At 42.2% G+C, this 15,577-nt stretch overlaps 1 protein-coding gene across 1 annotated transcript in view; it reads left to right on the top strand.

Annotated features, from left to right (window-relative positions):
- The window catches only part of PHF12 (PHD finger protein 12), a gene marked incomplete in the record, with an annotated part of 410,674 nt that overhangs the window by 323,526 nt on the left and 71,571 nt on the right, over window positions 1–15,577 (top strand). The window contains 1 exon segment of the mRNA XM_053706179.1: window positions 11,285–11,428. Coding sequence (XP_053562154.1) covers window positions 11,285–11,428 — 144 coding nt within the window.

Here is a 15,577-nt window from a genome sequence, read left to right on the forward strand (position 1 = left end):
AACCCTTTCTCTTTCTCCCCCCCCCCTCTCTCTCTCTTTCTTTCCCCCCCCCCTCTCTCTCTCTTTCTTTCCCCCCCCCCTCTTCTCTCTCTCTCTTTCTTTCCCCCCCCCTCTTCTCTCTCTCTCTCTTTCTTCCCCCCCCCCCTCTTCTCTCTCTCTCTCTCTCTTAAAGGAAACATATTTTTTAGTTCAGAATGGTCTGGTTAACTACCTAGATATCTTGGTACGAACTCCATCTTTACATTAAGCTTTATCTCATACCAACAGACTTTTGTTTTATTTTTCTCCAAAATCATTGTTGGAAAGTTTCCAAAAGGCTCTGTCCCCTGAATCCAGGATTACTTTTCTCTATATGATAATAGATTCAGACTCCATGAGATGGATCAGATAAGGCTGAAGTTACTCTCAGCTTCTGTAAATCTTTGGCCATTTTTTTACTTCTGTGGGAGGTTTTTTGTATTGAAGTTTTAGATCTGATGATTGCTGCCTCAAATGCTCTTCCTTTTGCTTGATTTTACTTGAGGCCTCTTCATCTTTGTTTGCTTTGTCAGTGCTGCAGGGTTTACACTGTTGGCTCAAAAGATTCTTTTGGTTGCCAATACAAGATGATCCTTTTCTTGGTGGATCAATCACTGGTCCATTGTTCTGGGGGCATCTTTTGCCTGTACAAATTGGTCTGTGACCTTGACAGATGCAAGTCTGGGGTTGGGGTGCAGTCTGGGGGTTTCAGAAATCACAGGGAGTTTGTATACTTCGGGAGTTGAAGTTACCTATAATGTTATGGAACTTCATGCAATTTTCTGGGCTCTTCAATTTGGCCTCTCCTAAAAAGACTAATCTGTGTTTCCAGTCAGTGGCTTGCAACTATAATTGGGGGGAACTCTGTTACCTAGCGATAAGGGAGGTTTCCCGAATTCTGACTTGGGCAGAAAGCAATTCATTTATAATTTCTGCAGTTAATTTTCTAGGAGTGTGCAATTGGGAAGAAAACTTTCTCAGTTGTCAGTCCCTTCACCCAGGGGAATAGTCTCTTTATCTGGAAGTCCTCAGATTGTAGATGTATATGGGGTCTTCCCGAAGTGGACCTGATGGCTTCTTCTTTTAACAAAACTCCCCAGATGTTTTGCGAGGTCCAGGGTTCTTCAGGTGGAGTTTGTGGATGCTCTAGTAGTTCCTTGGTTGTTTTAGTCTGGCTTACTTTATTTTTTTCTACCTCTTGTTCTTTTACCAAGAGCAATAGCCAGAATCAAGTAGGAGGTATCATCAGTAATCCTGATTGCTCCTGCTTCGCATCGCAGGACTTGGTTTGCAGATCTGGAGCAGAGGTCCAGTTGTCCTTTGTGGCTTCTTTCTCTGTGTTTTTGACCTTCTGTCTCAAGGTTTGTTTTTTTCATTAGGATTTTAAATCTCTACAACTTGATGGCTTGGACGTTGGCTGCTTAGTTTTAAGACATAGGTTTTTCCGATTCTGCCATTTTGGTTAATGTCTGTACACCTGTGGCAAGGAAGATTTATTACAAGGGTTGGAAGCTTTTTGTTTCCTGTTATATGGAACATGGGTTCAGTTGGCACTCCTTCAGAATTCTTCCTTTTCTTCAGGATGGTTTGGATAAGGGTTTATCTGCTAGTTATTTAATAAAGGGTCAGATCTCTGCTCTTTCTGACTTGTTTCATAAGAAGTTTGCTGAATATTCGGAATTTATCCAGGCGTTAGTCATAAATAGAGACGTAGCAATAGATTTTTCTTTGCATACATGTTTTGTCAATCCATTTTATATAGCTCATCTGGTAGTGTTTTTGTAAAAATGTATAGTTTCTTCTGTTATGTGTGATCAGTCCACGGGTCATCATTACTTCTGGGATATAACTCCTCCCCAACAGGAAATGCAAGAGGATTCACCCAGCAGAGCTGCATATAGCTCCTCCCCTCTACGTCACTCCCAGTCATTCTCTTGCACCCAACGACTAGATAGGATGTGTGAGAGGACTATGGTGATTATACTTAGTTTTATATCTTAAATCAAAAGTTTGTTATTTTAAAATAGCACCGGAGTGTGTTATTATCTCTCTGGCAGAGTTTGAAGAAGAATCTACCAGAGTTTTTTGCTATGATTTTAACCGGAGTAGTTAAGATCATATTGCTGTTTCTCGGCCATCTGAGGGAGGTAAAAGCTTCAGATCAGGGGACAGCGGGCAGATGAATCTGCATTGAGGTATGTAGCAGTTTTTATTTTCTGAATGGAATTGATGAGAAAATCCTGCCATACCGTTATAATAACATGTATGTATACTCTACACTTCAGTATTCTGGGGATGGTACTTCACTGGAATTACTCTGTAAAAAGTACATTAAACCTTTTAATAGGTATTTATTATGTTAAACGTTTTGCTGGAATGTAGAATCGTTTGCATTTTCTGAGGTACTGAGTGAATAAATGTTTGGGCATTATTTTTCCACTTGGCAGCTGCTTGTTTTAATTGTGACAGTTTCGTTTCTCTCTCACTGCTGTGTGTGAGGGGGAGGGGCCGTTTTTGGCGCTCTTTGCTACGCATCAAAAATTTCCAGTCAGTTACTCTTGTATTTCCTGCATGATCCGGTTCATATCTAACAGAACTCAGGGGTCTTCAAACTTCTTTGAAGGGAGGTAGATTCTCTCAGCAGAGCTGTGAGACTTATATATTGACTGTGATTAAAAACGTTGCTCTGTAATTTTTACGTTTCAAATTTAATTATTGTTACTTTACTAATGGGAACAAACCTTTGCTAAAAGTTGTGTTGTTTTCAAGGATTGATGCTATAACAGTTTTTCAGTTCATTATTTCAACTGTCATTTAATCGTTTAGTGCTTCTTTGAGGCACAGTACGTTTTTGTTAAATAAGATTGTAACCAAGTTGCAAGTTTATTTGCTAGTGTGTTAAACATGTCTGATTCAGAGGAAGATACCTGTGTCATTTGTTCCAATGCCAAGGTGGAGCCCAATAGAAATTTATGTACTAACTGTATTGATGCTACTTTAAATAAAAGCCAATCTGTACAAATTGAACAAATTTCACCAAACAGCGAGGGGAGAGTTATGCCGACTAACTCGCCTCACGTGTCAGTACCTGCATCTCCCGTCCGGGAGGTGCGTGATATTGTGACGCCTAGTACATCTGGGCGGCCATTACAGATAACATTACAAGATATGGCTACTGTTATGACTGAAGTTTTGGCTAAATTACCAGAACTAAGGGGCAAGCGTGATCACTCTGGGGTGAGAACAGAGTGTGCTGATAATACTAGAGCCATGTCGGATACTGCGTCACAGCTTGCAGAGCATGAGGACGGAGAGCTTCATTCTGTGGGTGACGGTTCTGATCCAAACAGATTGGATTCAGATATTTCAAATTTTAAATTTAAATTGGAGAACCTCCGTGTATTACTAGGGGAGGTTTTAGCGGCTCTTAATGATTGTAACACTGTTGCAATACCAGAGAAATTGTGTAGGTTGGATAAATACTTTGCGGTACCGGCGAGTACTGACGTTTTTCCTATACCTAAGAGACTAACTGAAATTGTTACTAAGGAGTGGGATAGACCCGGTGTGCCGTTCTCACCCCCTCCAATATTTAGAAAGATGTTTCCAATAGACGCCACCACACGGGACTTATGGCAAACGGTCCCTAAGGTGGAGGGAGCAGTTTCTACTTTAGCTAAGCGTACCACTATCCCGGTGGAGGATAGCTGTGCTTTTTCAGATCCAATGGATAAAAAATTAGAGGGTTACCTTAAGAAAATGTTTGTTCAACAAGGTTTTATATTGCAACCCCTTGCATGCATCGCGCCGATTACGGCTGCGGCAGCATTTTGGATGGAGTCTCTGGAAGAGAACCTTAGTTCAGCTACGCTGGACGACATTACGGACAGGCTTAGAGTCCTTAAACTAGCTAATTCATTCATTTCGGAGGCCGTAGTACATTTAACCAAACTTACGGCTAAGAACTCAGGATTCGCCATTCAGGCACGTAGGGCGCTGTGGCTAAAATCCTGGTCAGCTGATGTAACTTCTAAGTCCAAATTACTTAATATGCCTTTCAAAGGGCAAACTTTATTTGGGCCCGGTTTGAAAGAAATTATCGCTGACATTACAGGAGGTAAGGGCCACGCCCTGCCTCAAGACAAAGCCAAAGCTAAGGCTAGACAGTCTAATTTTCGTCCCTTTCGGAATTTCAAAGCAGGAGCAGCACCAACTTCCACTGCTCCAAAACAGGAAGGAGCCGTTGCTCGTTACAGACAAGGCTGGAAACCTAACCAGTCCTGGAACAAGGGCAAGCAGGCCAGGAAACCTGCTGCTGCCCCTAAGACAACATGAATCGAGGGCCCCCGATCCGGGACCGGATCTAGTGGGGGGCAGACTCTCTCTCTTCGCCCAGGCTTGGGCAAGAGATGTTCAGGATCCCTGGGCGTTAGAGATCATATCTCATGGATACCTTCTAGACTTCAAATTCTCTCCCCCAAGAGGGAGATTTCATCTGTCAAGGTTGTCAACAAACCAGATAAAGAAAGAAGCGTTTCTACGCTGTGTACAAGATCTGTTATTAATGGGAGTGATCCATCCGGTTCCGCGGTCGGAACAAGGACAAGGGTTTTACTCAAACCTGTTTGTGGTTCCCAAAAAAGAGGGAACTTTCAGGCCAATCTTGGATTTAAAGATCCTAAACAAATTCCTAAGAGTTCCATCGTTCAAAATGGAAACTATTCGGACAATCTTACCCATGATCCAAAAGGGTCAGTACATGACTACAGTGGATTTAAAGGATGCTTACCTTCACATACCGATTCACAAAGATCATTACCGGTATCTAAGGTTTGCCTTCTTAGACAGGCATTACCAGTTTGTAGCTCTTCCATTCGGATTGGCTACGGCTCCAAGAATCTTCACAAAGGTTCTGGGTGCCCTTCTGGCGGTACTAAGACCGCGAGGAATTTCGGTAGCTCCGTACCTAGACGACATTCTGATACAAGCTTCAAGCTTTCAAACTGCCAAGTCTCATACAGAGTTAGTTCTGGCATTTCTAAGGTTGCATGGATGGAAAGTGAACGAAAAGAAGAGTTCTCTCTTTCCTCTCACAAGAGTTCCATTCTTGGGGACTCTGATAGATTCTGTAGAAATGAAGATTTATCTGACAGAAGACAGATTAACAAAGCTTCTAAATGCATGCCGTGTCCTTCATTCCATTTAACTCCCGTCAGTAGCTCAATGCATGGAGGTGATCGGCTTAATGGTAGCAGCAATGGACATAGTACCCTTTGCACGTCTACATCTCAGACCGCTGCAATTGTGCATGCTGAGTCAGTGGAATGGGGATTACTCAGACTTGTCCCCTACTCTGAATCTGGATCAAGAGACCAGAAACTCTCTTCTATGGTGGCTTTCTCGGCCACATCTGTCCAGGGGGATGCCATTCAGCAGGCCGGACTGGACAATTGTAACAACAGACGCCAGCCTACTAGGTTGGGGCGCTGTCTGGAATTCTCTGAAGGCTCAGGGACAATGGAATCAGGAGGAAAGTCTCCTACCAATAAACATTCTGGAATTGAGAGCAGTTCTCAATGCCCTTCTGGCTTGGCCCCAGTTAAGAACTCGGGGGTTCATCAGGTTTCACTCTTGCCACCTGTCAGCAATCCACATCCCGGGAGTGGAGAACTGGGAGGCGGATTTCTTGAGTCGCCAGACTTTTCATCCGGGGGAGTGGGAACTTCATCCGGAGGTCTTTGCCCAAATACTTCGACGTTGGGGCAAACCAGAGATAGATCTCATGGCGTCTCGCCAGAACGCCAAACTTCCTCGCTACGGGTCCAGATCCAGGGATCCGGGAGCGGTTCTGATAGATGCTTTGACAGCACCTTGGAACTTCGGGATGGCTTATGTGTTTCCACCCTTCCCGCTGCTTCCTCGATTGATTGCCAAAATCAAACAGGAGAGAGCATCAGTGATTCTAATAGCGCCTGCGTGGCCACGCAGGACTTGGTATGCAGATCTAGTGGACATGTCATCCTGTCCGCCTTGGTCTCTACCTCTAAGACAGGACCTTCTGATACAGGGTCCATTCAAACATCAAAATCTAACTTCTCTGAAGCTGACTGCTTGGAAATTGAACGCTTGATTTTAGAGCCATGACTTAGTTTTTTCCTGTACCAATGTAGAATGGCTCACGGGGGTTCAACACAGGAACATTGATTTTGCAGTGATTTCCTGTTTTCCTGAAGTTTATTCAAGATAATAGTTTAAGATTGCTTATGTTCTAATAAAAGCTTAGTGCAAATGCTTATTGGATTACACTAACAACTGAGGGATGCTAGGCTCCATATTTTCCCAATTGACGATTTATACAGAGTTACCTTGATGCTTTTATTATGGTTCATTATATTGTTATCGTATATGCACTTCATAATTTGTATCTATCCCACATAAGCTGAATTCGCAGTTTTTACTATTATCTACGTTGACATGTCCTCAATCGCTTTGTTTAACTTTTGGTCCCACGATTGGACCTGCCTGTTAGAGGAATTCGCAAACCTATAAGATTTAAAAAATGAGGTGCCTAATGTGTTATGTCATGCCAGTATAATATTTGTTGTAAAATGTATTCTGTAGATGAGACTGTTGCCATTATGCTATTTCAACCTCAATAAAAAATTATTTCCAAAAAAAAAAAAAAAAAAATATTACCTGTGGATTTTATGAAAATCGATCTATTCCTGTGGGATTTATTGGACAGCACATATATCCCTTTATGTAGGGATTTATTAAGGGGCATTTATAAAGTAGGCATATGGGATTAATAGATTCCCCTTCAGGAGGCTGGTAGTGAGAGTGGTGACAGTCAAAGGGTTTGTGTTACCTAGCACGGTACCTTCATATTTTGGACTGCGCTCATTCCGCGTGCTTTTGTGGCGCAGTCTTTTTATTGCGCCTGTTTCATTTCGTCTCGGAGAGCGGTTAGCAGCCAAGGCTACGATTTATAAAGCACACTACTAACATTTCTGGACCAAGGCTGTGTGTGACGATATAGATCGTCTTTAACTTGCATTTGCAACGGTTAGGAGTTGCGGTCTTACTAGTGGGCTAGTCTCCTGGTCGCTGGATTGGTGAGTCTTCTCAGTGATCTGGGGATATAGAGGTGCAGAGTAGTGCTAATAAAAGTTAATTGTCTAACCTTTGCTATTGCTTGCTTTATTTTATTGCTGATTAGACTCTGTCTAATTCATTTCAAAATATATTAAAAAACATTATACATTATTTTTTTATTTTTTTTGGGGGGGGGGCTTTCTTTCCTTCATTATGAACACTGAATCAAACTTAACTGCCAATTTAGATAATTGTTGTTGTTTTTTGCTTTGAGGTTCCTATTGTTCCTCCTGTGCAATTTTGTACCACGTGTTTAAATAAGACTCTGTTGTCCAGGGACAAGGACTCCCTTTCTGAGCCAGCTGTCTCTCAGGACAATGTTGTCTGTACCATGCCTCAGCTTTCTCCTCAAAGTCCCACGCTTTATCTGTTTTACATGCAGTGCCCTGTGGTTCCTCTCAACAAGTTCCTGGGTGGTGTTTATTTACCAGGAGATTTTGCTGCTTAAATAACTTCTGCAGTTTCTGCAGCCTTATCAGCCTTCCCTGTAACTGGTAAGAGGAAGAGATAATCTAGGAACATTTCTTATACTTCTGACTCAGCTAAGTCTGCGCTAGTCATGCTATCTCAGTTATCTGAAGAGGATCATTCCTCAGCGGATTCTGAGGGCGAAATTTCTGAGTCTGTGGAAGGGGAAACGAGTCCTAGTACAGCAGAACCAGAGGAAGTTCATTTTAGATGTAAGCTAGAGCACCTTCAGTTACTTTTGAAGGAGGTCCTTGCTACTTTGGAAGACTCCGACTCTACTGTTGCTGAGACCCCCAAAAAGTCTAATAAACTTAAGAGTGTTTGATGTTATTCCTTCATCTGTTTTTCCAGTTCCAGACCTTATGACGGAAATTTATTGCTCAGGAATGGGAAAAGCCAGGAATTCCTTTTTCCCCATCCCCTGTTTTCAAGAAAATATTTCCTGTTGCTGACCATGTGCGTGGCTCGTGGTGCACTGTGCCTAAGGTAGAGGGAGCTATCTCTACTCTGGCCAAGAGAACCACTATTCCTATTGAGGATAGTTCTTCCTTCAAGGATTCCATGGATAAGAAGCTGGAGGCTTACTTAAGAAAGATTTACATTTAGCCGGGTTACAATGGTAACCAGTTGCAAGTATTGCTACGATTGCGGGAGCAGCATCTTATTGGTGTGATGCCTTGTCTGACCTGATTTCAGAAGAGATTACTATAGAAGAGATCCAGGATAGGATCACGGCTCTAAAGCTGGCTAATACATTTATCTGTGATGCCATCATGCAAGTGGTTAGACTGGGAGCCAAGATTTCTAGCCTTGCAGTTCTAGCTCGCAGAGCTCTGGTTAAAATCTTGGTCTGCAGATGTAACATCCAAGTCCAAACTTCTGTCTTTACCTTATAAGGGTAAGACTTTATTTGGTCCTGGTCTGGCGGAGATCATTTCCCAAATTACTGGTGGGAAGGGTTCTTTCCTACCTCAGAACAAGGATAGACCTAAGGGTTGCCAGAATTAATTTTCGTTCCTTTCGTAACTTCAAGGGACAAAAGTCTTCCTCTTCCAAGCCGGAGCAATCAAGGTCCTCATGGATGTCCAGTCAGCCTTGGAATAAGGGGAAACAAGCCAAGAAGGCTTCTGCTGATTCTAAATTAGCATGAAGAGGCGCCCTCGATCCAATCATGGATCAAGTGGGGGGGCATGCTTTCCTTTTTCTGGCAAGCTTGGATCCGCCATGTCCCAGATCCTTGGGCCGTGGAAATAGTATCCCAGGGTTACAGAATAGGATTCAAGTCTTGCCTCCCCTGGGGTTGATTTATCCTGTCAAGGTTGTCTGCAAACCAGGTAAAGAGAGAGGCCTTCTTAAACTGCGTAAAGGACCTATCTTCCCTGGGTGTGATTGTTCCAGTTCCAGTAGAGGAAAAGGGTCAAGGATTCTACTCAAATCTTTTTGTAGTTCCCAAAAAAGATCCAGTGATCCACAAGCCGCTTTGGCGGTGCCTTAGAACTTCGGTCTGGCATACCTGTTTCCTCCCGTTTGCCCTCCTTCCATAAGTCATTGCTTGTATCAAACAGGAAAGAGCGTCTGTGATTCTAATAGCTCCTGTCTGGCCTTGCAGGGTCTGGTTCACGGATCTGGTGAAGATGTCATCTCTTCCCCACTTGGAGGTTGCCTCTGAGGAAGTTCCACCACCTTCACGGTCCCTTCCTCCACCCAATCATAGATTCTCTGAAGCTGACTGCTTGGAGATTGAACGCCTAATTTTGGCTAAGCGTAGCTTCTCTGAGAAGGTCATTGATACCATGCTTCAGGCACATAAGCCGGTTACTCATAGGATTTACCATAAGGTATGGCGTAAATACCTTTATTGGTGTGAATCAAAAGGTTTCTTTTGGAGCAGGGTAAGGGTACCCCGAATTTTGTCTTTTTTCTTCTGGAGGGCCTGGAGAAAGGTTTGTCAGTCAGCACTCTGTCTATTCTTTTGCACAAACGTCTGGCAGATCTACCAGATGTTCAATCTTTTGTTCAGGCCTTGGACAGAATCAGGCCTGTGTTTATACCTATTGCTCCTCCTTGGAGCCTTAATCTTGTTCTAAAAGTTTTGCAACAGGCTCTGTTTGAGCCAATGCATTCAGTTGATATTAAGTTATCTTGGAAAATTTTGTATCTTCTTGCTATTTATTCTGCTCGCAGAGTTTTCGAGCTTTCGGCTCTGCAGTGTGATTTCGTCTTACCTTATTTTTCATGCGGATAAGGCGGTCCTTCGTACTAAGCTGGGATTTCTTCCTAAGGTGGTATCGGATCGCAATATCATTCAGGAAATTGTTGTTCCTTTTTGTCCTAATCTTTCTTCTCAGAAGGAACGCCTGTTGCATAACCTGGATGTTGTGCGTGCTCTAAAATTTTACCTTCAAGCAACTAAGGATTTTCGGCAATCATCTGCCCTGTTGGTTTTTTTCTCTGGGAAGCGTAAGGGTCAGAAGGCCACTTCTACTACTCTTTTTCTTTCTGGTTGAGAAGTGTTATCCAGTTGGCTTATGAGACAGCTGGGCAACATTCTCCTGAGAGGTCCGTTTAGGTCCTCCTGTCTTGTTCTCCCTCCCTTTCATTCTGTGTCCTCTTGCTTGGGTATTGGTTCCCACTAGAAATTGGAATTAAATTGTGGAGTCTCCATGCCATAGGACAGAAAACAGAATGTATGCTTACCTGATAAATTAATTTCTTTCCGGGCATGGAGAGTCCACGACCCGCCCTTATTTAAATTAAAGACTGCAATTTATTTTTTTTACAAACCTCAGGCACCTCTATACCCTTGTGTTATCATCTTTTTCCGTTTTCCTTCGTGGAATGACTGGGGATTATGGGTAAGGGAAGTGACACTTAAAGGGACAGTCTACCATAGAATTGTTATTGTTTTAAAAGATAGATAATCCCTTTATTACCCATTTCCCAGTTTTGCATAACCAACACAGTTATATTAATATACTTTTTACCTCTGTGATTACCTTGTATCTAGGGACCTTCTTCCAGCCCTCTGATCACATGACTGTGAATGTTTATTATCTATTGTCTTAAATTTAGCATTGTTTTGTGCTAAATCTTAAATAACCCCCTGTGCCTGAACACAGTGTTATCTATATGGCCCACGTGTACTTTCTGTCTCTTTGTGTTGAAAAGAGATTTAAAAAGCATGTGATAAGAGGCAGCTCTCAAAGGCTTAGAAATTAGCATATGAGCCTACCTAGAGAAAAAAAACAAAAATTTGATGATAAAAGTAAATTGGAAAGTTGATTAAAATTAAGTCATATCTGAAACATGAAAGTTTAATTTATACTAGACTGTCCCTTTAACAGCTCTGGGGAGCTCTTTGCCGCCTCCTGCTGGCCAGGAGTTGAATATTCCACTAGTAATCATGGACTCTCCATGCCCGGAAAGAAAGAAATGTATCAGGTAAGCATACATATTGTTTTCATATAAAAGATAAAACCCAAAGGAGCAAGTTTCTATACAGTTTATACTCTGCAGCTGGTATTACCAGTCATTAGAAACACATTAAGGGGAGACTAGTTTTACAGTACACTGTCCCTTTAAGTTGATGCTCAGCAGTTTTATGCTAAAATATGAACTTATTTTTCCCTATTTGTTTAATTAGATATCCAAATAAATCTGCTGGATGAGAAGTTAATAAAGTTCTTGGCCATGCAGAGAATCCAGGAGATCTTTTCCTCCAAAGATAATCATGTTGCCACTTCTACCCGTCCTCAACCTGCTCCTTCTCTTGGAAATCACTTGGATGGTGAGTTTTAGAATGGATCTATCTTACTCTAAGAATCAGCTTAATGATATTAATGGATATTTGCAGGATGCTGCAAGCAGTTATGTTGTTATGTTTTTTTGTTTTGTTTTTTCCTTTAAGATGGTGCTAGTCCACACAACTACTGGAACACATGGTATTACACTTCAGTCCACTAGGAGGAGGCAACAACACCCCTATTATTATTATTATTATTATCAGGTATTTGTAGAGCGCCAACAGATTCCGCAGCGCTGTAAACATAGTCGATGTACAGGATAGCTTTTGTAGGGGTCAAGTGGGTAGAGGTACAAGAAATATATAAATTGGTGAGAGTGCGCTAGCAGCAGCAGGGGATGTGTCCCTGGTATAGGCAAATATTATGAATATAATTTAAAATCAATAAAGCAAATAAATGATAAAATACAAACACATTTATATCAATAAACACAGGTAAAATCCTGAATTGGTTCGATTGTGCTAAGCAGCAGCAGGGAATGTGTCACTGATATAGGCAGATGTTGTTTGAATATATTATGAAATCAATAAAGCAAATTTGTGATAAAATACAAACACATTTATTTTAATAAACACAAAGGTAAAATGCTAATTTTATGACCGGTCTTAAATATTAAGAACTTAAAGAGTAAAGACAAGTATTTCAATAATTTAAAAATGCTGTTGCATAGAGTTAAAATAAATTGGGGATTTACATATACAACTTGTTTGCAAGTTTAAAAATATATAGTGGTGCACCACTCTTTATGTTGCGGTAGTAGCTGAATAGCTGATATATCACCAATTCACCTTATTATTTTGGTACAAAAGGTTTGACTGTTTGCACACAAAACAAAGTAAAGTCACACTTTGAGAAAAAAGGTAAAAAATATGTGTGTGTATATGTGTGTATATATATATATATATATATGAATCGTTTCAATAAACGACTAGTCCCAATTATATTTTCCTTTAAATATACGTTCCTTGTGCCTGTATAATTTCTCAGTTGACACTGAGTTTTGAATGTTTGTGGGCAAACGTTTTATGAACTGGGAGTGCTGTTAACGTTTTGTGGGCAATAACGTTTTTGGGCAACTTTATTGAGGGTACACTTGGCTTATCTTTTGGGTCTCAGAACCCACATGGCTAGTTTAAAACCGCTCTGGTTCGGTTCTTTGAGGCTGTAGAGACATCGAGTGAGTTGGGTAGGGCCTATTTTCGCGCCTCAGATGCGCAGTTGTTTTCACTCTGCAAGCTCCAACTCCTGAGGGCCCTTGTGGATGTTTTGGGCCAAATCGAAGCTTTAACCCCATATTTACAATCCCTGAGGGCAGGTAGGCGCCACAGCAGGGCTGTGGCAAGGTGCTGGGGGTGTTTTTTTTCCGGATTTAGGCCTTATTTCAATCCGGTTTGCACAATAAAGGGTTAAATGTTAAATTTATTTGTGGAGCAAACTTAAATACACATTGTCTGCTATCAAAAATTTGAAAAATTTGGTGCATTTTAAAGCAGTTTTGCAGAACGTGTATGCTTATTTTCTCTTAAAGGCGCAGTACCGTTTTTTGAGATTATTTTTTTCACTAAATAAAGTGTTTTCATGCTTGTTTGTAGTCATTACTAGCCTGTTCAACATGTCTGACATTGAGGAAAATCATTGTTCAATATGTTTAGAAGCCATTGTGGAACCCCCACTTAGAATGTGTCCCTCATGCACTGAAAGGTCAATAAATTGCAAAGAACATATTTTAGCTACTAAAAGTATGTCGCAGGATGATTCTCAGTCAGAAGGGAATCATATTATGCCATCTAATTCTCCCCAAGTGTCACAACCATTAACACCCGCACAAGCGACGCCAAGTACTTCTAGTGCGTCTAATTCTTTCACACTGCAAGATATGGCCGTAGTTAAGAATACTACCCACACAGAGGTTATATCTAAGCTGCCTGGGTTGCAGGGGAAGCGCAGTAGGTCTGGTGTGAGAACAAATGCTGAGCCCTCTGACGCTTTATTAGCCATATCCGATGTACCCTCACAATGTTCTAAGTTGGTGATGAGGGGTTTGCTGTCTGAGGGAGAGATTTCTGATTCAAGAAAGATGTTCCCTCAGACAGACTCGGATATGACGACTTTTAAATTTAAACTAGAACACCTCCGCTTGTTGCTCAGGGAGGTTTTAGCGACTCTGGATGATTGTGACCCTATTGTAGTCCCAGAGAAATTGTGTAAAATGGACAGATTTCTAGAGGTTCCTGCCTACACTGATTTTTTTCCGGTCCCTAAGAGGATTTCGGACATTGTTACTAAGGCGTGGGATAGACCAGGTATTCCATTCGCTCCCCCTCCTACTTTTAAGAAAATGTTTCCCATATCAGACACCATGCGGGACTCGTGGCAGACGGTCCCTAAGAGAGCTATTTCTACCCTGGCTAAGCGTACAACTATACCTATTGTGGACAGTTGTGCTTTCAAAGATCCTATGGATAAAAAATCAGAGGGTCTCCTAAAGAAAATATTTGTTCATCAGGGTTTTCTTCTCCAACCTATAGCGTGCATTGTTCCTGTAACTACTGCAGCTGCTTTTTGGTTCGAGGCTCTGGGGGAAGCTCTTCAGTTTGAGACCCCATTAGATGATATTCTGGATAGAATTAGGGCTCTCAAGCTAGCTAATTCTTTCATTACAGATGCCGCTTTTCAACTGGCTAAATTAGTGGCAAAGAATTCAGGTTTTGCCATTTTAGCGCGTAGAGCGTTATGGCTTAAGTCCTGGTCTGCTTATGTGTCATCAAAATCTAAGCTTTTAGCCATCCCTTTCAAGGGTTAGACCCTATTCGGGCCTGAACTGAAAGAGATCATTTCAGACATCACTGGAGGGAAAGGCCATGCCCTTCCTCAGGATTAGTCTAATAAGATGAGGACCAAACAAAATAATTTTCGTTCCTTTCGAAACTTCAAAGGTGGTCCCTCTACCTCTTCCTCTGCTGCAAAGCAAGAGGGGAATTTTGCTCAATCCAAGTCAGTCTGGAGACCTAACCAGACTTGGAACAAAGGTAAACAGGCAAAGAAGCCCGCTGCTGCCACCAAGACAGCATGAAGGGGTAGCCCCCGATCCGGGACCGGATCTAGTAGGGTGCAGACTTTCTCTCTTTGCTCAGGCTTGGGCAAGAGACGTTCAGGACTCCTGGGCTTTAGAAATCGTAACCCAGGGGTATCTTCTAGATTTCAAAGATTCTCCTCCAAGGGGGAGATTCCATCTTTCTCAATTGTCTGTAAACCAGACAAAAAGAGAGGCGTTCTTACGCTGTGTAGAAGACCTATATACCATGGGAGTGATCTGCCCAGTTCCGAAAACAGAACAGGGGCAGGGTTTCTACTCCAATCTGTTTGTGGTTCCCAAAAAAGAGGGAACCTTCAGACCAATTTTAGATCTCAAGATCCTAAACAAATTCCTCAGAGTCCCATCTTTCAAGATGGAGACCATTCAGACTATTTTACCAATGATCCAGGAGGGTCAATAAAATGACCACCGTGGACTTAAAGGATGCGTATCTACACATCCCTATCCACAAAGATCATCACCAGTTCCTCAGGTTCGCCTTTCTGGACAAGCATTACCAGTTTGTGACTCTTCCCTTCGGGTTGGCCACAGCTCCCAGAATTTTCACAAAGGTGCTAGGGTCCCTTCTGGCGGTTCTAAGGCCGCGGGGCATAGCAGTGGCGCCTTATCTGGACGATATCTTAATTCAGGCGTCGACTTACCAACTCGCCAAACCTCACACGGACATCGTGTTGGCTTTTCTAAGATCTCACGGGTGGAAGGTGAACATAAGAGTTCACTTATACCTCTCACAAGAGTTCCATTCCTGGGAACTCTGATAGATTCGGTGGACATGAAAATTTTTCTGACGGAGGTCAGGAAATCAAAGATTTTAACCACCTGCCGTGCTCTTCATTCCATTCCTCGGCCGTCAGTGGCTCAGTGTAGGGAGGTAATTGGTCTAATGGTAGCGGCAATGGACATAGTTCCGTTTGCTCGCTTGCATCTCAGACCACTGCAACTATGCATGCTCAAACAGTGGAATGGGGATTATGCCGATTTATCTCCTCCGATAAATCTGGATCAAGAGACCTGAGACTCTCTTCTTGTGGTGGTT

Source organism: Bombina bombina, chromosome 3, assembly GCF_027579735.1.
Source record: "Bombina bombina isolate aBomBom1 chromosome 3, aBomBom1.pri, whole genome shotgun sequence".
Taxonomy (NCBI): domain Eukaryota; kingdom Metazoa; phylum Chordata; class Amphibia; order Anura; family Bombinatoridae; genus Bombina; species Bombina bombina.